General features: G+C 39.6%; 1 protein-coding gene across 2 annotated transcripts in view; it reads right to left on the reverse strand.

The window, feature by feature from the left end:
- Positions 1–674: 674 nt before the first annotated feature.
- LOC149080272 (uncharacterized) overlaps positions 675–24,702 on the reverse strand; it is a 40,391-nt gene continuing 16,363 nt past the window's right edge. For both annotated transcript variants that reach the window (XM_089239398.1, XM_089239399.1), the window contains exons 4-8: positions 21,762–22,025; positions 18,223–18,348; positions 15,450–15,779; positions 10,299–10,423; positions 675–861 (exon numbers count right to left, since the gene is read on the reverse strand). In XM_089239398.1, the coding sequence (XP_089095524.1) occupies positions 10,308–10,423; positions 15,450–15,779; positions 18,223–18,348; positions 21,762–22,025 (836 nt within the window). In that variant the 3' untranslated portion in view covers positions 675–861; positions 10,299–10,307. The remainder of the gene's footprint in view (positions 862–10,298; positions 10,424–15,449; positions 15,780–18,222; positions 18,349–21,761; positions 22,026–24,702) is intronic.

Consider the following 24,702-nt stretch of genomic DNA (forward strand, 5'->3'; position numbering starts at 1 on the left):
ACAAGCCCGCTGGAAGTACCTACTGCTGAGCTTCGGCGGTCAGCATCACAGTAGTAGGCGGCCCGTGCTTCGTGGAACAACCTCCTTAATAAGACTATAAAAGGTTTCAGAAATGCCAATGCGTATGATAAAAACAAGATTCTCAGTCAAAGAAAATATCGTCATGCTACAGGCAAAAGCCGCTAAGCAATAAAACTGATCAGACGGTGTGAACAGTTTTCTATAAGCGAAGAGAGACGAATCAGTTTTTTTTACTTTTTTTTTTAACAGTTTCGTTTTAGTTGGGAAAAATTATTGTAGTGACCGGTTTTTTGGTGAGTACAGCGGCGCCACCTGTTGTGAAAATGGGGAAAAGTGTTGTAACAAGGATGCTCTAGCAGGCGTCCCCTTTCCTCAGTTTGTGAATCTGGCAACCACCCTACCCCTACCCAGATTTTCCATGGGTCCTTCTATAGTGACTTTTTTGTGTGAAAAAAAAAAAAAGAGTCGTCTCGGGTTCCTGGGCTATAGCACTAATATAGAACAATAAAAAGAGTTCTATATTACTTTACGCAATTTTTTCGGAATTACTAAGGTTATGTTTGGCTCAAAGTCATTACCATAGCCTTATGAGCCAACACGCGTCGTGTTGCTTGCTGTGACTATATCAAGCGTTAATAAAATATTTACGACAGTTTTGCAGCAAATACTCACTTTTTATTAAAAATTTCCATGACACTACATATGACGGATGTCAAAACAGCAAAACTTTGAGAATGTTTTAAATAAATAAATATGAATAGCTTCATAATGAGAACGTGCCAGCACGTATATATGTACGTATCTCGTTGAAAAATTTTCTTAAATAAGGAATGTAGACACCTGTAAAGAAATCAGAAAAAAAAGTTCCGAATTAAAAAGTACACAAATGGAAATCTTATATATTGAAACTTCAGTTTAAGTCGGGATTAAACTATAAAAGTTTGATAAAAGATCTTTTACAAAACTTTAAAAACACCCAATAAGCTTATTGGTTACATTCACTCAAATGTAACCGATGCGCTCATTGGTTGCATTTTTTAAGTTTTATAAAATAACTTTTATCAAACTTTGATAGTGTAATGCCGGCCTAATAGGCAACGTTGATAAGAGACGTACTTTTTCAAATTTTTCTTTTATCAAGGCGTGCAGTACCGTGGGACGGCTCACAACAGGTCAAAAAAAAATTAAAAAGATTAAAAATTGTTAATATATATATATATATATATATATATACCCCCTTTTCTCTTCACAACATATCTTGTTTATTTCGTCCCACTTCATCAGCGTGCTATGGAAAGAGACGTGTGAAAGCACCAGCTTACTGAAGAAGCGAATTTTAATAAAAATAATGATAAAGCAACAAAAAACAAATGAGATTCATCAAGCACTCCCAGAAACTGGCTGGGGCCCCAGATTCAATTCGCTGAATTTTAGTGGGGCCCACACTGGATATATCTCGGGCTACCGATGTGTTACAAATTTTACAATGTTAAACAACAAAAATCAATGAGATACATCCAGGGGCCCCGAATTAGAACCTATCAACATTCCCATGGAGCACTGACCTGGAAGCTTGTCGGACACACCCCTGTAAGGGGCCACGAAAATTTTTAATTTTTTTCAATTTTGCAACGAATAAAATCCAGGGCCCCACATCCAGTAGCGGGAACACAATACGCAGATTTTTAGTGGGGAATCCAGACTGGATTTATCTCGGTCTTCCACTGTTGCAAATTGTATAATGTTAAAAAACAAAAAGAATCAGATTCATCCAGAGCCCCAAAATGAAACCTGTAAACATAGGGCCCCCGACTTGGAAGCGTGTCGGTCATTCCCCGGTGCGAGTGCCATGAAAAATTTTCATTTGTATTCGTTTTACCAATGAATAAAAGCTAGGGCCCCCAATCAGTTGCCCGTTGTATTCGCATACTTTTAGTGGGGCCCCAGACTGGCTTTATCTCGGGCATCCGCTGTTGCAAATTCTACAACAGAAAAGAATGAGATTCATCCAGGGCCCCCAAAATGAAACCTGTACACATGGGGCCCCGACTTGGAAGCTTGTCGGTTATCCCCCGGTGAGAATGCCATGAAAAATTTTCATTTGTATTCGTTTTACCAACGAATAAAATCCAGGGCCCCCTACCAATTACCCGGGACACCAATTCGCATACTGTTAGTAGGCCCCAGACTGTCTTTATCTCGGGCATCCGCTGTTGCAAATTCTACAACAGGAAATAATGAGATTCATCCAGGGCCCCCAAAATGAAACCTGTAAACATGGGGCCTCCGACTTGGAAGCTTGTCAGTCATATCCCGCTGCGAGGGCCATGAAACATTTTCATTTGTATTCGTTTTACCAACGAATAAAATCGAGGGCCTCAACCAATTACCCGGGACACCAATTCTCATACTTTTAGTGGGGTCCCAGACTGGCTTTATCTCGGGCTTCCGCTGTTGCAAATTCTACAACAGAAAAGAATGAGATTCATCCAGGGCCCCCAAAATGAAACCTGTAAACATGGGGCCCCGACTTGGAAGCTTGTCGGTTATCCCCCGGTGCGAATGCCATGAAAAATTTTCATTTGTATTCGTTTTACCAACGAATAAAATCCAGGACCATCCACGCAACTACCCGTGACCGAATTCGCAAATTTTTTGGAGCCCCCAGACTGGATATATCTTGTGCTTCCGCTATCGCAAATTTTTCAACGTTAAAGCAGCAAGAAAACAATGAGATCCATCAAGGGCCCCTGGAAATGATAACTTTTAACTTTCCCATGAAGGTATACGTACAATCCCCCCGGGTACCCCGACCCTGTGTGTTGGGAGCACTGTTGTCATATGTATATTATACATATACATACCTCTCGGCATGACCCCCCCCCCCTCAAGGGCAGGGCTGACAGGACCAGAACGATTCTTATCACTTTTTGATTTTTCACACTATAAATTAACTACAGAGGGGCCCTGAAAAGCTGGTTTGGGGGCTCGCCATCTAAATTCCAGCCTAAGGGCCCTGCTGTAGGATATGGGTGCCTCTCGGTACATGCACATAACATGGTCCCGATGGGTCAAATGGGTCCCAATATGTGCTAGAGTTAAATGAATACTTGACCCAAAATCGTAACCGACTTCCGTAACACAAAAACGTAACAGATTTCCTTCACTCAAAAACTTCACCCACTTCCGTCACTCGGTTGCTTAGCAACAGGCCCTTTTCGAGTTTGTGATTTTATATTATAGAGTAGATATTCTCAGCCACCTCGTTGGGCTTTTTGCCTGTTGTGGCGTTGTATTTTTATATATGAAAATTTCTTAAAATTGATACGGATATGTTTGAAGAATAATATAATGTGTGCTAATTATAAAATAATAATAATATTTTTGTTGAAGAGTGTTAAAATATCAATAATATTAGCTGAAATTAAAAAATCGAAATGTATTGACGAAATAGAAAAAGTATATGATAATGAATGGTAACATGCCATAGAGCACCCGGTATGTGCAGATTTTTCGACGTGTAGAATCATGAAATTCGTCGAGCGGGAAAAGTATGAGTCACCATCATCAACGGACGCAACAGATTTCTGGTTGCTGTTCCGGGAGGGACTCGAGCAATTCATGGTGGTCCGTCATAAAATTACTGTGGTGATCACTCCTTCAATATAATACGGCAGCGAAAGAAAAAAAAAACAAACAAAAAAAAAACTAACTAGACATTTCTCCAATGAACTAGACTTAAAAGTCACAACCTCATACGCCATCGAAAGGCTCACAGTAATGATGACCGATCAACCGCATACACCACTGAACGAACAACCGCATACGTCATCGAAAGGCTTCCAGTGCTGACCACCGCCGCCGCTATGGTGGTCGAGTGGTTCTAGCGACGGACTCGCATCGCGAGGATCCGGGTTCGAACACAGTGGTGGTCGGCTGAAGTTGGTTTCCTGTGGATCCCAACTTTGAGGAGCAGATGCGAGCCGATCTCCCCATTAAAAAGTCTCGCCACAGAGAGCAACAGGCCTACAACGATAAATCATTTCATCATTACACTTCACTCATAGTTAGAAAAACTGTTGGCAGCTGGCAGCACTACACAGAAACAAACTTCACGCAAGGTTTCACTACACGCACATTCCAACATGTACCAATTCGTTAGAGGTTCCGCTAAGGAATATGGACGAGGTGCATGTCTGGTTTAGTAGTAGTAGTGCTGATCACCGGTCAACCTCATACGCCCTCGAAAGGCTTCCAGTGATGATGACCGCTTACGCCAGCGAAAGTCTGTCAGCGATGATCGTCCAACCAACAGTTTCCTCCATCGTGATGTTCCAGCGATGTTGTGCGCGCTAGCGGAGTCAGGAGATAAGTGTGGCAGTACCTAGATAAGTTCAAATTTTTTTTATGTTCCTTTTGGTTGGAGTAGTGTTTCCCAACCGGTGTGCCCCAGCACCCTAGGGTGCCGCGATATCGCCTAAGGGGTGCCGCGAGATATTATGGAGATAAAAAAAACAAAATACAGTAAAACCTCGATAAGTCGTCACTCAAGTTATCCAGAAATTATGACGGTTTAAGTGGAGTGACGACTAGACAGAACACAGACAACACAGTTCAATGCACATTAGTTTTATATGTGCATGACACATTTAATTTCAGTGATTTAATTTTTTATAAGTAGTTCATGGTACAAATATGAATTAATTTCGAACATGGCCAAATTTTAACTTGAGGGGTCTCTGGGCAGGGCATTAAAGAGCCTTCTCAACTGAAAAAAAATGTCTGGTTTATCAACAAAGATATTTTGTTTAAATTGAAGCTCTATATTAATGGGGGCCCATTATGTCTAGCTCGAACAGTCCCCTAAACGTTTCAAGAACTTATGTCTTTTTAGTTGAAAAATGAACTTCCTCGGCGCCACTATCTTTGTTTGAGCTGTTCCGTTTTGGTATATAAGGATTTTATGGTCACTTTCGAACATATAAATAGTGTTGTACCAAGTTTTCTCTTCAAAGAGGAAACCATAGAAATTATCCATTCCTCTCTCTCAAACTTTTCCATAGTGACGAGTTAACCGAAATTAGTGACGAGTAACCGAGGGTTTAATAACATTGTTATCTATGGAAGCCAGACGAGACCGAACTAGAACTCCTTAATACATAATTAGTATATGAAGGCGTCTTAGACCGAACTAAAGCGACGACATAACCGGAGATTCGCGCGAAGCTCGTGACGTCACTGAAGAAGTACATTTCACCTATAATCATTGGATACACTGCAAAGAAAGGTAAAGATATCGCATGTGTCGGCCTGCTATATCTAATGGCTACAGGTGAAATGGACTTCTTCAGTGACGTCACGAGCTTCGCGCAGAGGCTTTTTGCTATAGAAGAAGGTGTTGGGTCAGCGCACACAAGCTCTAAGAAGAGAGGATTCGTTGGCTTTATAGTTTATTGGTCTAGGGCGTTCACCCGGCAAGTGAAAGGACTTGAGTTCGATTCCCAGCGAGGCCAGTTGAGTTTTCTTTCTTGGATTTATCTTCGCATCATCCAGCTGTCAAAACTTTCATAGTAATTGCGGAGAGTGATATCACCTTCGGATAATCTGAAAGACCTCATTTTTCAACATTTATCAAGAGATGCAATAGGTACTTTCCATCTCTTTCCACTGAGAATCTCAACTGGGTTGTCTCAGCATTTGATTTCGCAGACAAAGCGGAGGAAATAAATTTCACTGCTTACGAACGAGATTTAATTTATTGATCTTTGCTCCTATTCCACACTCAATGGTACGTTCACCAAGAGTGAGGCGTTGGTGGCTGCTTTTTGGTTTGGACTGAGAGAGGAGTATCCTAATCTAATGGAGAAAGTAACATCATATCTGTGCCAGCAAGATTTATTTGTTATGGCGACAATAAACTACAAAGCAAGAAATAGACTACTACTACTACTCAAGCGTACATGCAGCTCGCACAAATTCCTCTACGGAATTTCTAACGAATTGGTACATGCCGGAATGTGCGTGTATTTGTTGTGAATCTAACTTGAACTTTGTTTCTGTGTAATGCTTGTCATGTGTAGTGCTGCCAATTTACGTGTTTTGTTGCCATCTGTAAGGCTTGATTTCAAGTATCTGAGCATCAATCACAAGTTTCATGTTAAACGATTAATCGAACAAAACTTTATTGATATATTTTTACTCGGCGATATTTGTTGTAGTAAACTGTACTTTGTGTGTATTCAAGGAAGGGCGCCCCAAGTTTCTAATGTTATTCTCGAGGGTGCCGCGAACTCCAAAAGGTTGGGAAACACTGGGTTGGGCCCCCCCCCCCGCAGTCAATCGTAACTTAATTGCGGTTTTTTAGTCAGGTGCACCTGCCCGTATAATATTGAGCTCTCATAATAATTATAAACAAAAAAAAATTTATTAACAATGTGATTCATGTAAATTTTTTTTTTTTTGAAGTTAAAAAGATGTAATTTAGTTTTCAATAGCAACTCGGTTAAGGTGGAACCAAATTAAATACCTTATTTCAAATTTCAATCTGTTTGACGGCCATTCAATATGTTTGAGTCTTTTTTTTTGTCATTTAACTCTTTCCTTTTCAGTCCCATTCGAACCTGGGTGGCAATACTCTTAAAATATTGCAGAAAGGTTAGCCTCCTTATTCAATATTTATTAAAATAGTTTGTTGATGCGAGGGGTGGACCGGGGGGGGGAGGGTCCCCCGAAATCTTATATAAAGGTTTTAGAAACGTTCTTTTGAAAAACTTGACAAATGAAACCAATGAGTTCATCGGTTGCATTTGCTCGAATGTAACCGATACGCTTATTGGTACTACACATAACAAGCATTACGCAGAAACAAACTTCACGTCAGGTTCACTACACGTACAAGTACGGGGTGATTATAAAAAAACTATCCCGACATATGGGCTCCTAACTATCATACCATTCACAGAAACTGAATGAAATTTTGGCATAAGGTATTTTGAGGTATGCGCTCACGAATGATATGGAAAACAACAGTGTCACTCTAACAGTTACGGTTACAGTGAGAAAATTTCGAAAATATCAAATGGCAACACCAAGTTTTTTGTATTGGAATGCGATCTCCATACTGAAAAACACTAAATAGCGTTGGAATGGCACCTGTAGCACGAAAATCCCCGGAGCTAGGCAAGGAAAAAGTAAAAAGGACTAATTAATGTTCGTTTCATTCGTCACACCGTTTCTTCGGCTGAGATCCCAGCTTGATTAGTCCTCCACAAGGTCATGTGGAAAATTTGTGAAACACAATAAAATGCATTATTTTATGCTGCTTCTCTGTCTTTATTGGTTGTCCTCACTTTTAGCCTATCTACCGCCGGTGATTTTCATGCTACAGTTGCCGTTCGAACGCTATTTAGGGTTTTTCGCAATGGAGATCACATTCCAATACAAAAAACTTGGTGTTGCCATTTGATATTTTCGAAATTTTCTCACTGTAACCGTAACTGTTAGAGTGACACTGTTGTTTTCCATATCATTCTTGAGCGCATACATCAAAATACCTTATGCCAAAATTTCATTCAGTTTCTGTGAATGGTACTGTAGTTAGGGGCCCATATGTCGGGATAGTTTTTTTATAATCACCCTGTACATTCCAACATTTACCAATTCGTTAGAAGTTCCCTAGAGGATTGCGGACGAGGTACATGTGTGGTTTAGTAGTAGTAAAAAGATATGAAAGATTCAACTAATAAAAAATGCTTTAAAAAAAGAGTTCATGTTTTCAGAGCACGTGATTTTTCAGCGCAAGACTCTTAGCACGAAACTGAGCAGTCTGGAGAGTCTAGGAGCTTAATATTTCTATCTGCATGTATAATAAAACCTGTCCAAGTTAGACTTCTATGGTCCCATTAAAATATGCCCAAGTTGGAGAGTTGTCTGAGATATTAAGCTACTGTATTATGTTGTAGGATTAATGGAACCGATAATGGTCGGTTCCATTCAAAACCGTCCAATATAGGGAGGAGTACAGCATACGGCGGTGTCCAAACTGACAGGTTTTATTGTATCAGACAGAGAAATGAGCGTGACCAAATCACAAATGGATGGGGGCACCTACGAACTCGACTGGGTTGTGTCAACAACAGTTTTTAGCAGACTGGTTGTTGGTTGTACACACAGTGTAAAATAAAGAGATTTTCAGTATCTCGTCTTCCTATAAATTCTCATTTATCTCATTTTGAAGCTGCTTATTTTAGCGTTCGATCAGTTTTTGTATTTTTTATAGAGCTCTTTAGTGTTTTAAAAACTTATCTTTAAATTTTCGTCAGTGCCTGGAACGAATCAAACAATTTACCATAAAAACCTACATGAAATCGCGTTTCAGCTAACGAAGATTTCGGCTTACGAACACGATTCCGAAATTAATTACATTTGTTAGCTGAGGTATCACCCTGTGATCACACGGGCACTTTGTTAACATTCCCTGAGGAACCTGTAACGAATAGTGGAATGGAATCGTGTCTAACTAGCACCTCCTACAGATAGACCTCCGCAGTCTGCTTGTGGCGTCAGTATGTAGTCCATTTTCCCTCAGAATATTCAAGGGGAAAAAATTCCCTGCTCGTGCCGGTATCATCGCTGTGAGGAAAAGAAATTATCAGGCTTAGAATTGGCGATTTCTATGCCCCACATCCAATCACTGTGCGGTATTTGTGAGCGAATCAGGAAGATTCTATGCCAAAATAAGAAGAAACGAAATAGGATGCTGTGTTTCAAATTGTGGCAAACTTGCTAGGTAGTCTGAATAATGTTTATGGCAAACAGTGTAGAGGCCTTCTAGTCTAACACAACAAAAACATTCGTCATTATATCATCTACAAGAGCATACATGCCTATCCTAAAGGTACATCTAGTCGTCTACATATGCTCACTCGCTTTGACCCTGGGATAATTAATAAATAAATACTGCTGAAAATTTTCCTTTTTTCCTTATTTTTCCCCTTCAAGCGCAACCCGGTTGTGATCTCCCCAGCTTTCGCTATACAAAATTCAAAAGGCACAACTCAAGTCTCTTTGATGTACCGACATGGGTCCTCCCAAATTTGACGTTCATCTAGTGCGAGTTGCTAGGCTCGCAATGAAATATTTCGCGACATCCGTACACATTGATGAAAAATTTCAGCAAACCTCTCTAGGACAAAGCATAGCAAGCGGATGTAGACGCACCTTAACGTGGCCACGCAGAAATGAAAAACACGTACCAGGATTCGACATTCGAGCTGACAATATTTTTTCTACACTGCGTATCTGTGTCAATTGCGTGCACGTTTCACCAAAGTTTGTTTGTGACTGCCGTCCTATGTGTGAATGTGAATACATAGCCTTCGTGTCTCCCACGGTGGGCATTTGTAAATATATTAATCCACCGTTACAATTGTAAATATCACATCGTTTGCAATTTATTCCACGTGCTGAATATTTGGCTTTTCATTTTAATAAACTTCAATATTCATCAGAGATGTTTAAAATTGTAAATGCGTAATATCAACAGAAATGTGCTGAAAATCTATAAAAAATTCATTTCAAGATTTGGAAATGAAACTGTGCACGCTTTTTTCTCTTAAAAATATTAGAGCATCACGGAAACTTGCAAGCACAGTTCGTGAAATGTTGAAATTAGAAATACACTGTACTAGTTTGTTTTTTTACAGTATAGTTGTAATTTGCATTTCTATCTTTTTAGGGATTCTCATTGGTAAAAATTTTTGTGAAGTGAACTGAATGCCCCCCTCAAAATGTCAAAATAATTTTGCCCTTCTGTTTTATAGAATTAGAACATTTGAATAAATATGAATTATTATATACATGAATATTCTTATGCAAATAGACATCAATCTGTTCCAATAAAAAAATTGCCGTACTTCTCGTATGGTTATACAGTATATGTGAACTTTTGGAATTCGTCAACTCTATTAAAGTTTTATAATGAATAATATAATGCAGCGGTTCTCAACCTTTTCTGACTCGCCCTTTTCAGTGCATAATTTGTATGGCGGAGCCCTGTTCAACTAGAGGAACCCTTTTTAGTATATTATTTATATGGCAGTACCCTCTTTAGGCCTCTTTTTTTGTTTGTTTATCAAATTTACTGATTTAATTTATTATCCTCGAGTGGCCGCGGAGCCCCTGGGAAGTTCATACGGAGCACCGGTTAAGAACCGCTGATATAATGAATTAATTTTTTAAATATATATATATACAGTACAGTATAATGCTGCACTTACTCATAAGTCTCAAATCATACATGGCAGTTGGATGTAGCGTAACGAGAATCCATGCTGAGAAGCGTTGGCGTTCTCTCTAGCGTTGCTGTTGCTTCTAACTTTCAACAAGAATGGTTTGCTTCGAGCTATATTCATCATTAAATAGTCAAATCATTAAAGCCATGAAAAACTGTTAGCAGTACAACATAATACCATACACTTTTATTTTAACTTGATTAACTGAGGGTAAAAAAAATATACAGTCCACACCGCTTAATGCGATCATGTCTGGACTCAAGGTTTATGATAATAATAACCGAATGATAACTACATTCGCAAAAGTCCCGTTTGCAAGTACGGTGACCATGCATCCCGTTTGATTGAATGGGATGTATGGTAAACGAGTATTGGTAAAACGGGACACACACACAAATGTTTTTCTTTCCACCTAATTAGTTACAAAATGTTCAATCGTTCCATTTTTTTTTAATTTTAAAACAGGACTTCTTTTTGCGTTTATAAGCTAAAGTGCTGCATTTTTTTATTCAGACATTGTGAGGCGTTAGAATGAAACTGTCGTCTGTGTGTATTACGAATCACGATACTGTTTATAATGTACGGTACGTTCCATACATTCTATTGAGAGAGTCCCTCTCTCTCTCTCTCTCTCTCGGAAAATGAAAATTGAATCTGGTCAACTGAAGGAAACTAATCAAGAACTAAACAGGAAAGACTTTTTTGTCACACATTTGCTTTCGCTATAGGACATTAAGTACGGAAATGTTTGTCAACAAGGGAGTGAAGGAGAACAACTTCTAGCTTCCGACATAGTCTTGCAGCATGATAACGATAATTTACGGGATGTGTGGGGGGGGGGGGAAATAAGTTTGTTTGAACCTTAGCTTCAGAATGTGCTAAAATTACTCGACGGAAAGAAAAGATAACATCTGAAGTCCTGATAACTATAAACGATTTTTCCCATTTTATGATATTGATCTGTCCGTTCTTTGCAAAAGTAATAAAAATACCCGAATCATAATATTATCCATGATTATAATAAGTGCGTCGACTATATATATATCTATACACACGGAAATTCATGAATACACCTATGACCAAAAGTTAAACATAACTGCAGTTTGTATAGATATATCGGGAAGCACAATTCCATTATGTACACAGGTTTTAACCTAGGATACGCTCATTGGCGAAGATCACAATGACGTCATTTAAGATCGAGGGAAATTCTACCTCCGAAACTTTCTCGTGACGTACTAGCCGAAGAGCCGAACATTACCGATTCGGAGCTATGGCTGTTACGTTTGGCAACTTATCGCCAAACACCAGGATTCATTAAAGATCACGAAATATTGCAAAGATATAAAATTTTATAGCAACATAATATGATTATCATAATAATGATATACAGTATAATATCACAACTCAAAAAAACATGCTTCCGACTACTTTATTAATAAATGTAAGCCGAACTTCGTTCGGCTCGGGCCTGCGGCCCGCAAACGGCTCGGACGTCGCTTCGCTCCTCCGGCCGTTACAGGGGGCCCCTGCCCCCGGACTGAAACTATCAACTATGTTGTCACCACAACCGGAAATATGGCAAAACTTGTAAGTTGAAACAAGATATTCCAAAAACAGACCGCGGGTAACACTATTAAAAAAAGAATTCGAGTGGGTTTACATTGTATTTCCACTACCTTCGATACATTAACCCTGTACTCTAACCATTACACCGACTGACACACGCCGATTGGCGCTAAAATTAGGTATATGTATTATTAAACGTTGCCAGGAAGTATATTGGCGCCAACCAACAGTCGCCGGAAAAACGCGCGCCAATAAATATGTCGCGCATGCGCATTACATCGAGTTCCGAAGTCACGATCGGGTGTGACGATTTAGTGACGTAATAGTGATCTTAGCCAATGAGGCGCATCCCATGTTAAAAATCCTATGTACGGTATGGAATTACGCTATCGGGAAGCCTAGTCAGAATTAACGGAGAAATAGTACACTTGTATAATAGGCAAATGAAATAATGAAAATCGCAACAAACAAAACGCTCAATGTTTCTGTTGTGTAAAAAACATAGTTGAATCATCCTAACCGAATTAAATATTTGTTCCCTCGGTAAACGTCCAGATGCACTGTCTTCCAACCATAACTACATCTTTTTCTAAAGTGGTCATTGTGTCTGTCACACAAATGTGTGAAAAACTGAGTCAAATGGTCAAGCCGCTTAAGATACTATATCAGGTTTATTCGTCTACTAACTGCACTCATTCTTTGTATACAGAGTGTCCTGTAAGTGGATATCGCACTTAGAAACATGGAATTTTTTTGTTGGTATCAGGTGAGACGGCAACAACTTTCTAATTGGAAGTTAGAGCACAAGGGGACCGCATAAAAATTTAGATTTTTTATTTTGTTACACACTGTATTTCCATTCCCAAAACTGGTACAGGGCAGATAAAACTGGTAATTTTTGAACGACTGTTGAGCATTTTTTAAACAGGAATCATACCTCTACGACGGACGGTTGATGAGATAAAGGTCGTACCAGCACTTACAGGGCACTGTATATCTACGGCATTGCCCAACATTTGCATATTCTCACGTTGCAAGCATGAATGACGCTCGGCGAATAACATGTGAGCATGGATAAAACATGCATTCCTGCATATATCTAATGACCGTAAAATTATAATACTCTATCTGCAGATTATTTTCTTCATGTTTTTTCGTTTTATATTAATCATAGTTAAATTATATGATTTATACACTCTTTTACAAAAAAAAAAAAAAAAAAAAAAAAAAAAAAAACGAAGCACTCAATGAAAAGAAATTTACTGTTCTTAATTGAAATTAAATATGCTTAAAGCACTCATAGATATTGAAATGATTGTAATTTCAAGGCCATAGGATTCATCAATGGCTAGCAATTGCACATTGAATGTTCAAATCAGTAATTTGTGAAACCTCCATGGTGGCGATGCATGCTTGTATGTGAAATGCAAGGCTGGACAAATCGCAAAAAATCTAGGCGCTAAAAAATTTTTACCCGGAGGAGAGAAAAAAGTCCTAAATTATCCTTATTTTGACTTTTTCGGGGCATAGTGACACTCTGTCATGTTGCCAGATATTCTGCTATAAATTTCCAAACTCAGCCTGCAATTTAGTAACAACACAAAGAAAGTTTTAGGTGGCAATTTTTTAGTCGCTATGACGACCTGGTGCCTGAAATTTGTCTATCCCTGATGTAAGGAGTGGTGAAGGTTCCTAATCTCATCCTGCGATACATTCTGTCAGGCATCCTCAATTACGAAGGTTTTTAACAATTGGCTGATGCGAAGATATATTTAGGAAAGAGAGAGAAAAAATTCTACTGCAGGGCAGTAGAATAGAATTCGTATGGATAGTGGAGAGGGACATCATATTCTCGCATTTCTCAATTGTTGCTCCAGATCTGCCACATTTGGGGGTGTCCTAATCTGATTGGGTTGGATTTTGATTTTTGTGGCCGTAATCTGATGACCTTTCATGCCCCATATATGTTCTATTGGTGGAAGGTCTGTTGGTTATACTGGTAAAAGAGGAGTATCATCAGCACGGGGGTTGTGGAAAGCTGTATGAAGAAAGGCATTATCCTGTTGGAGTCCATGATGCTTCAGGATGACGTGCTATGAAGGGTAACGCAAATGGCCAGAGGATGTTGTCAACATATCGTTGAAATATGCTTTTATTATTGGGCATCTTTTGGTTGTATTTGACATCCATATTTTTTTTTGGGTAAATTTTTTCTGCCACCTCGTTGGGCAATTGTTGTGGCCCTTGTATTTGTATGGTTAAAGTTGTATGCAGGATGACTGGCTGTGGCCTGTTTTCGTAAGAAATAATACCCCACACACCAGGGGTAATGACTGATTGGGACCACTGGATCCGACAACTACACATACGAATTCAATGGTCATTTGCTCCAAGACAGGTTGTAGCGGTATTCATCACTGAACACTATGAAATGCCAGTCTGTTGGCAGCCACGATGATCGGCTACAGCACCACTCCAAACGACTCTGCCACGCGCCGTAAGCTGGTGGTATACAATAGGCTACGAAACCACCCATGCACCTCGTACATAATCCTTTGCGGAACCTCTAACGAATTGGTACATGTTGGAACGTGCGTGTACGTGTAGTGAAACCTGACGTGAAATTTGTTTCTGTGTAATGCTTGTTATGTGTACTGCCATCAGCTTTTCTAACTATGAGTGAAGTGCAATGATTGAATAATTTATCGTTGTAGGTGTTCTCTGTGGCGAGACTTTAATGGGGAGATCGGCTCGCATTTGCGCCTCGAAGTTGGGAACTACAGGAAACCAACTTCAGCCGACCACCACTGTGGCGACGGTTGGGTTCGAACCCGGATCCTCGCGATGCGAGTCCGTCACTATGACCACTCGATCACCACAGCGGCTATAAAAGAGGCTGTAGCACATTAAATAGCGGTCACAGATGCCAATGAGACAGTTTGTGCCTGTTGCAAAATCCATCCGATCTTTCCTTGTTTTCATGTGCCTTGCATCAACCTATGTTGCCAGCTTCTATGTATAGCAGGGTCAGTATGGTGTAAGTGGCGGTCTAACCAACCAGCGGTACTACCAACCAGCTTCCTGCATCCCAACTATGCGACCACGTTCGAAGGCGTCCGATAACGTCCTCAACAATGTCGTAACAGCATTACTGTTGTGTCTCCAAGAAAATGCTATGCAAAAAAATTAAAAAAGATAAACCGTCCGCAATAGTGGCCTGTTATATGCGATTTTAATTGCGCAGTAGAAACCGAAGTAGAATGACTGAAGTTAACATTCGTTGGGAGTGAAAATTCAATCATTGGCATACTAGGTATAAAAATGTGCATGCAAAATTTGAAGATGATCGGATTACTTTTTATGCGTGCTTCGTTTTTTTTAAAGTGTTTATGTTTATCACACATTATCCAAGTACAATATTTCGAAGTAGTTTTAAAAAAAAAAAAGTGAGAAACGTTCAGAAATATTTTCAAAATTTTTAAATAGGACATTTATCATATATTATAATAGGAAATTCAACTTCAAATTTATTTTCAATAATGATAACGGGAAAACTTTCTGACTTACAAATAACAGTATTCCTGTCTAAGAGGCTAGTTCCACAGAAACGGTCTTCTCCAGCTCCATAACCATCAAGAGATCCTTGATCAATAGTAACGAAATCATCATCATTACACGTGCTACCACTAGCACCAGCATTTTCTGGAAGTCCCCAACTAAATGAGTCTGGTTTTTCAGTTTCCCATTTAATAGAACAGAAGTTTTCTTCCACTCTCAGACATACTGTGTAGCGCAGATTGCTCAAATATCGAACTCTTCCTTCAATAGGTGTGCCGAAGTTGAAACTTCTTACCGTTTCGCTTGGACTTCGATAGTACTGTAAGCATCCTGGTGGAGCTGAAACGGAAGATCCTTTCAATGTCATGGTTATGCATGCTATTTTTATATGCCTAATAACTTGAATAATTGTATCCCACATTACGTTATGAACACATAGAATAGTATAATCATGGCAAGGTCATAGCGAGAAGGTGGAAGGGGTTCGTACCCTCTAGAAATGTTGGGCAATGACTGATTTCTATGGAATTACATGGTTGAATCTATTGTTCTATCAGTTTGGTCTTGCCCCGAAATGAATTTCTTTCTACGGCCTTGGATCATGTCTATGCAGTATGGTGTGGATTCAAGAGTAGGCTTACTGAGCTAAATCAGTGCAGTGAAACGTCGATATAACAATAATCTGCGGACCAGGAATAAATATCGTTGTAGAGAGGTTATTGTTATATCGAGAGGTAGCATCATCATCAGGCACCACCTCCTCCTCCTCCTAAACAGAACATGGCCCGCCGCTGTCTCAGTGAAGCAAGTAATTTTTCAGGCACCATCAAATTCATACTGTTGTTGACATCTCTTCTGTTCTGGCGTTGTTGATACAACGTGAAATGCATTTATGAGTATTTATTCGAGCAAAAAATTGAGTAGCTGATGAACAAAATTGAGTTCGCCCCAGTTGGCGTTAACACCCAACTGGTGCGAAAATTGCTGTAGTTAAGGGAGGCTGCTATAACTCCACTCAGCGTTTCACGCTACTAATGCGTGTTGTGAGGAATTGTAAAGTGTGTTCTGCTGTATTGATTGGCGCACTTGCCCGGTATGCAAGGTGACCCAGGTTCGATTCCCCGGAGGAGACAAATCACTTTTCTTTCCAAGTATCAGTTTCGGCATAACATCTCCTGAAAATTCAATTTCTCAGTATATACACTGCTGGCCACCCAAATTGCAACACCAAGAAAGACAAGAGATATCGCAACAATATTTATTTTGTAGATAACATGTTGACCAAGCATCAAATGATTAAATTTATACACTTCTGTGAAGTGTGGTTCCTGCCAAAATCAGTAGCCAGAGTAGCCGCCATTGTTGGAGATCACCGCTGCCACACGCCTCGGCATTGATTCAAAGAGACTTTGGATGTGTTCTTGGGGTACAGCAGACCAAGCAGCTTCCACGCGTTGCCAAAGTTTATCTGGTGTGGCAGCTGGGGATGTAATCTGGGTCAATCGTTGAGCAACCATGGACCACATGTTTTCTATCGGCGAAAGATCCGGAGAGCGAGCTGGCCAGGGAAGCAATTCAATCTGGCGATTGACGAAGAACCTTTGGACAATGCGTGCCACGTGTGGTCGCGCATTATCCTGTTGAAATATGGCTGTGGGCAAGCCCTGAAGGTAAGGAAGGACAACTGGCTCCAACACCTCGGAGATGTAGCGCTGGCTTTTTAAAGTACCGGCAATGTGTACTAGAGGAGTGCGAGAGTGATATCCAATACCGCCCCATACCATAATACCCGGTGCAGGACCAGTGTGGCGGTGCATAACGCAGCTGTTCAGCATCCTCTCTCCACGGTGTCTCCAGACTCGAATCCGACCATCGTGGTGTTGCAGACAGAAGCGTGACTCGTCAGTAAAGACAATTTCATTCCATTGTGCCGTCCACATCCTTCTTTCATCGCACCATTGGCGGCGGAGACGTCTGTGGTTCTGCGTCAAGGGTAGACGAAGCAATGGACGTCTTGCGGACAGACCACTCTGCTGTAAACGGCGTCGAATGGTACGCGCAGACACTGGATGATGCGGTACAGACTGAATGTGCTGTGCTATGGTTCGTGATGTGGCTGAGCGATCCGTCACTGCCATACGCACAATACGCCTGTCATCACGTGAAGTGGTGCACCGAGGTGGATGCGATCGAACACGTCGGTCCGTCGTACCCTCCTGCATCCAACGATCACATATCCGCATTACAGTTGTTTGGTTTCGTCCAACACGACTACCGATTTCCCTGAAAGATAATCCACAATCTCGGTAGGCCACTATCCTTCCTCTGTCGAACTCGGATACTTGATCAAAAGATGATCGCTGTTTTCTACGAGGCATAATTGATCGTTTTTTTGAAAAAACCACAAGAAAAACACAATTGCCGTACTTCAAATCGTCGAAATCTCCAAGCCTTAAATAGCGCTTTGAAGTGGCGCCACAGGCGCGCGTGATGTGCGTCTGCGCTGAAATTCTAATCATTTGCATATCTCACCTCCGCTAATGCATGTTGTAAATTTCATATTATTTGCATGCTTCCTTCAGGGTGTTGCATTTACGGTGGCCAGCAGTGTATATATATTTCAGGCCGAAAAAATACCAGCTCTTCATACAAAATTAAGTTAGTTGTTTCACCCTGTAAAGTAGTTTCCTTCACAACACTTTTGTGTACTACACAGAACATAGCTTCACTATAACTGAGCTATGTGCTTTCATAAAGAAATATTATTCAAAAATTTTCTCACCCATATCCATACTATTGCACTCAACCATTGAAATTTTAATCTTCCATTTCCTGGTCATTCGGTCTCCATTGCTTACAACACTGAGAACTACGGGATTTCCAGATCCTCGTCCCATGTCAATGTACACTGAAAGAAAAATATTAATCGTATAATCAAAATAGAGTATGATTTTATTAAATTGAAAGATTTAGGCAATTAAACATGCTTGATGCTTGAACAATATCTCGGTAGCTCAAGTAATTTCAATTGGATCGTGTCATCAATTCGTGAAATATTTTTTTTATATATCACCTCGTATACAATGTTATTATTTCACCAAAGATTGTTATATGCATTTCAATGGAAATAATTTTTCTTAAAATGAAATTACAGTGCATCTGCCACGATTGGTTTGTCAATAATTGCAACATTGCTGTAGTGACGCCATACAACGGAACCAAGCAATCCCGTTTATTATTATTTATGTCAAGGGGTCTTCAACGCACTGCCCACCGAGATCTTTGATAATATATTTTGTAAAACTTGGTGACCCGTGAGCATCATTAAAATATCAAATATGGCTCATGCAGTGGGAAGTATTTAAACCTCCTGGTTAATGACATAGGTGAGCTGCATATCAGCGGCGATGCGTCCAGTCAATTGTAATAATCATTTTTAATTATAGTTATTATGTATGTTATGTATGTTATTATGTGTTTATAGTTATGTTAATTGCATTTTTAATTGGGTTGCTGTATTTTTGAAACATATGACATCCATATTTTTATGGGCATCTTTTTATCAGCCACCTCGTTGGGCATTTTGCCTGTTGTGGCGTTGTATTTGTATTTGTATTTGTATAAAACAAATGTTCGAATTTCGCTTATTTTTCATTCGTTTTTTTTACTACTTAACAAAATCAAAAACGTGCGTGTGTGATTAGTTTCATTCACTGTATATGACAGTAAATGATATGAGTAAATAGCATGATATGATTTGTTCTATGTGAATCTGTCAAAAAACTGTTATAATAATAAAAAATACTAATATATAAAGGCTCTCTACACTTCTTCTATAAGAGAAAATCTAGTGAATCTAGAGCTACAACGGGGAGAAACCCCACTAGCTTATCCATAGAAACAAACTGCTTCTATAGCGTATTGGTAGTGCACTCGTCCGAACTGCGAGTAGACGGTAGTTTGATTTCCTGTAGAGGCAAGTGATTTATTTCCAGAAATCATCATCTCTACATAACATTCAGTTTCCTGTATATCTTGTACTGTATAAACAAGTGGAAAGTGACATCTTACTCTATACATTAACTAATTGTTTGAAAACATGCATTTTTTGTCCTTAATCAGAACTAAAATGACCCACCAAATATAACTTACTTTATAATTATTTATCAGACATTATCATTATATTTAAATTTTTTATATAATTTTATTTTCATCCCACTTTTCATAATGCGATAGAGAAAACGTTAATCCTCGTGGTAAAGTGGCAATGACTAAGGCACCTGGAAAGGCGGACGGACATTCGTCCAATCAGTTTTTTGTTCAAAGTGACGTCTAATCGTTGAAAAAGTAGAAAAGCAGAATAGGGAACAGCAATTGGCTATACCACTTGTACTGACGTCATACTTCGCTCAAAGGTGGTGGATGAGTTAGCCTGGGGTTTCGAAGAGTCCTAGCGATGACTACAGTGCGTACAACAGTGCGTCACGCCTCGTTACTGTTTCATACCTACCCTGTCTCGGAACAAACTTACTTTGAAGATGTTCACTCTCCGCTATTGATACCAGGGTTTAAACCAGTGGTGCGCAAACCATGTCAATGAACTAGGGGTGTCCCGAGAGATTCTTCAAAATAAAAACTTCCAAATAAGAAATTCATTTTTATTTAAAAATATGTCAAAACTAAAGAATCTTTATTCAGCTGAACTAATTAAATACCATGTATCATACATACAATGTAATTTTATCAAATTCTACTTGTACAATAATCAATATATCGGCTCCGTCAAGCCAAAATCACGAACGTGCAATGTCCTTGCAAAAAAAGAACGTGAGGGAAATGATGTTTACTCTACCCATGTACTCTATGGAAGTTATTTTCCTAAAATGTTTTGTAAGATGTGTTTCAATAGGGATACACATTCGCGTTTCAGGCACAACTTAGATAGCAAAACAAAATATACAAACAGCTGATAAAAAAAAAAAAATCTGTACATTGGTGCTTCTGACATGCGGCGGACGATATCAAGTTAGTACTTTTACAGGGTGACTTGGAGAGAATCACCCGATTTCAAAATTGCATATTTCTTAAAAATTAAAATCACAGAATATAGAATGATAAGTAATATGTGAATATGTGGGGGAAAATGTGTCTACGTTTTATGAACAATTTTTTTTAATGGTCGATTTCAAGTGTAGAATCATTTTGAAATCGGATGATTCTTTCTTAATCACCCTGTATACGAAAATCAAGGACTATACACCTCGCTACACTTCCATCTATAAAATTTTTTGTCAAGGGGGGAGGTGTCGTGCTTCAAGAAGTTTACGCGCCACTGGTTTAGAAAACTGTCTTACGCGAAGAAGAATTCAGGAAACAAAATTGTACTTCCTCCGTGGCGAATCAAACCACGATTCCCTCGTTCTCCACTCGAGTGCGCTAAATCACTATGCTACAGAAGCAACAAATACATTCTTTCCTTAGAATATGAAAACGCTAAACGAGTTTGTACGTTCTCGTTTAGCGTTAGTATACAGTCTTACAATAGACAGTCGGGTCTAAATCAGGTCCTTAGCTCCTTTCCTAAATTCATTTTCGCATAAGCCAGTCGTCTAAACCCTTGTATCAATAGAAGAGATTTATATCATCTTCATGTACGTCACAATCTGGTGGCCAATGTCAGTATATACGAGCTATCCGCGAAGTTAGGTGCGACTGCCTATTATAAGGTCCCGCCCAGCGCATGTATACTCTTAGCCAAGTCAAAGAAAAGAAAAATATCCATTGTCTTACCGTAGTGGTTTAGTGCACTCTCCCTGATCGCGAGGGGGGCGGTGTTTCGATTCACCGCAGAGGTAGTTGAATTTTCTTTTCTGAATTTATCTTCGTATAAGACAGTTGTCTAAACCCTTACAGGACCTTTCCTCCCTACTCCATGTGCATGCTCAATAACGACAATAACAGAGACGATTGTGAGCGAGTGGTTCAACTTAGTGCGATCAGAATGTTTCGGTGGCAGTGGCACTGGCAATGAAGAAGTTTCACATCACGACAATGTCACCAAGTTGCAGGGCATTTGCAATAAAGGTGTAACCAATGATGAAGGAACCACTTTCATGGCATTCGCATCGAAACGATTGCAAATATTCTTCAGACATTGAACCATTCTTTCCTCACCATCAGTACTTTAGACAGGGGTTCTTCACACCTTCATTCGAACCACGAGCGCTATTTATGAACAGCTTCGGAAGAGAAAAGAAGCAGCAGGGGAAAAAAAGATTAGTAACTAATTAGATTTTCATGCATTATTATATTTATACTTACAATGCTGTCCTCTATTTTCACCACATAAAATTGGTAGCCTTTCGCCTACTGTCGTGCGTACCATGAAAGAATCCTTTGTGCAAAGTCCCAAGATGTCTGGTTGAGCTAAACTGAATTCCTCAAAATCGAGCCTCAGCTGGCAAACATTAGGTTGCTTCTCAACAGTAACTTGGCATGTGTCAGTACCATTTTCCCCCTGGGGATAATTTGGATTGACGAATACTGTTTCATTTCTGCTCGTAACTCCACCACAGGTGAATTTAACTGAAAATTTTATAAAAGGAAGCATTAGAAATGCTGTAATAATACCATTGCCAACACTGTAATTTCAATCGCAATAATCTTACGTTCGAGAGGAAACATAAGAGGCTAAACATAATAGAGTAGTTTGGATAATAAAGTTCGCGCGCGCGTGTGTGTTGATAATTACTTATAAAAAACTTCATATTTTAGTTTCCGTTAGATTTTTTGTTGAGAATAATGTTTATATGTTCAATTTAAAGATGATTTTATCATCTAAAATCCTAAGCTTGTATATTCAGTCGTAAAAGATGAAATAACAGTTTATGAAATGCTGAAATACAGTACGTATTCATAAAAAGAATTCTTCCTTGACCACTTTACGATCAAAGACGTAACAGTGCGTCCAGACGCCAGTGAAATAAATTCAAAAAGTTCTCTCTGTTTTCTTCACTCTCTCCTCATCACTGCGAAACTTTATTGCAAACCTACGAAAAAAAGTAGTTCTTTTTACCTTCCTTCTACTAAACTGAAGAGCCAAAAAAAACTGGTACAGGCATGCGTATGCAAATAAAGAGATATGCAACCAATCAGAGTACGGCGCTGCGGTCGGCAACGCCTATATAACACAACAAGTGTCTGGCATAGTTGTTAGATCGGTTACTGCTGCTACAATGGCAGGTTATCGAGATTTAAGTGAGTTTGAACGTGGTGTTATAGTCGGCGCACGAGAGATGGGACATCGCATCTCCGAGGTAGCGATGAAATTTGGATTTTCACGTACGACCATTTCACGAGTGTACCGTGAATATCGGGAATCCGGTAAAAAATTAAATCTACGACATCGCTGCGGCCGGAAAAAGATCATGCAAGAACGGGACCAACGACGACTGACGAGAATCATTAAACGTGACAGACGTGCAACCCTTCCGCAAATTGCTGCAGATTTCAATGCTGGGCCATCAACAAGTGTCAGCGTACGAACCATTCAACGAAACATCATCGATATAGGCTTTCGGAGTGTGGCTGAACGACACAAAGCTTTACGCCTCGCCTGGGCCCGACAACACCGACATTGGACTGTTGAGGACTGGAAACACGTTGCCTGGTCTGACGAGTCTCGGTTCCAATTGCTTCGAGCTGATGGACGTGTACGGGTATGGAGACAACCTCATGAATCCATGGACCCTACATGTCAACAGGGGACTGTTCAAGCTGGTGGAGGCTCTGTGATGGTATGGGGCGTATGCAGTTGGCGTGATATGGGACCCCTGATACGTCTAGATACGACTCTGACAGGTGACAGGTACGTAAGCATCCTGTCTGATCACCTGCACCCATTCATGTCCATTCTGCATTCCGACGGACTTGGACAATTTCAGCCGGACAATGCGATACCCCACACGTCCAGAATTGCTACAAAGTGGCTCCAGGAACACTCTTCTGACTTTACACACTTCCGCTGGCCGCCGAAATCCCCAGACATGAACATTATTGAACATATCTGGGATGCCTTGCAACGTGCTGTTCAGAAGAGATCTCCACCCCCTCTTACTCCTACGGATTTATGGACAGCCCTGCAGGATTCATGGTGTCAATTACCTCCTGCACTACTTCAGACATTAGTCGAGTCCATGCCACGTCGTGTTGCGGCACTTCTGCGTGCTCGCGGGGGCCCTACACGATATTAGGTAGGTGTACCAGTTTTTTTGGCTCTTCAGTGTATATATATTTATTAATAAATCAATTCATAAATTCCCTTGTGATTGATTCTCCCTTTCGTTATAAAAAACCTTAGCTATTTCAACAATATTTTGTGACTGAATTTAAAGCAAATGAGATTCTGACGCTTATCTTCTGATTCCTTTATTCATATAAATCCTTGCGAAGTGATTTCCTGGTGGAACGATTTTCTTTTCCCTCCCCGATGGTTCACCACTCTGTTCTGCCACCATTTAATTGCCACATATTTTCACACCTGAATATGGGAACTATGTCAGATTTGTATTGGTGATATTATTGGTATTTATTATTGGTTGTCCTCACTTTTAGCCTATCTACCGCCGGTGATTTTCATGCTACAGTTGCCGTTCGAACGCTATTTAGGGTTTTTCACAATGGAGATCACATTCCAATACAAAAAACTTGTTGTTGCCATTTGATATTTTCGAAATTTTCTCGCTGTAACCGTAACTGTTAGAGTGACACTGTTGTTTTCTATATCATTCTTGAGCGCATACATCAAAATATCTTATGCCAAAATTTCATTCAGTTTCTGTGAATGGTATGATAGTTAGGGGCCCATATGTCGGGATAGTTTTTTTATAATCACCCCGTATATATATATATCTTATACATTATAAGACATTTGTACTTATGTATTATACTGTTTTCATTTCATTTCTTTTTCTTACTTTTATACTTTTTGTTTCCTACCTTTTTCTTACTTAGGTTATGACAAGGTTGCAATATTTATAGCCGATTCGTCAAACATAGATCACCCGAATTTTCTTGCCAATCTCTTGTAAGAAAAGTGGTTAAAATTATGAGCACTTGAATAGTATTAGAAATATGTTATTATTTGTAAAAAAAAATTTTTTAAAGAAAACTGCATCTGGTTTTAGTTTTAGGTTATCTGAAGTTCAAATTAATCAGTGCAGGTTCACGGTGTTATTAAAAAGAATTAAAATTAATGATTTCC

Source organism: Pholcus phalangioides, unplaced genomic scaffold (genome assembly GCF_987345545.1).
Source record: "Pholcus phalangioides strain wild (caught in Gottingen) unplaced genomic scaffold, Ppha-v1.0 ptg000011l_1, whole genome shotgun sequence".
NCBI lineage: Eukaryota > Metazoa > Arthropoda > Arachnida > Araneae > Pholcidae > Pholcus > Pholcus phalangioides.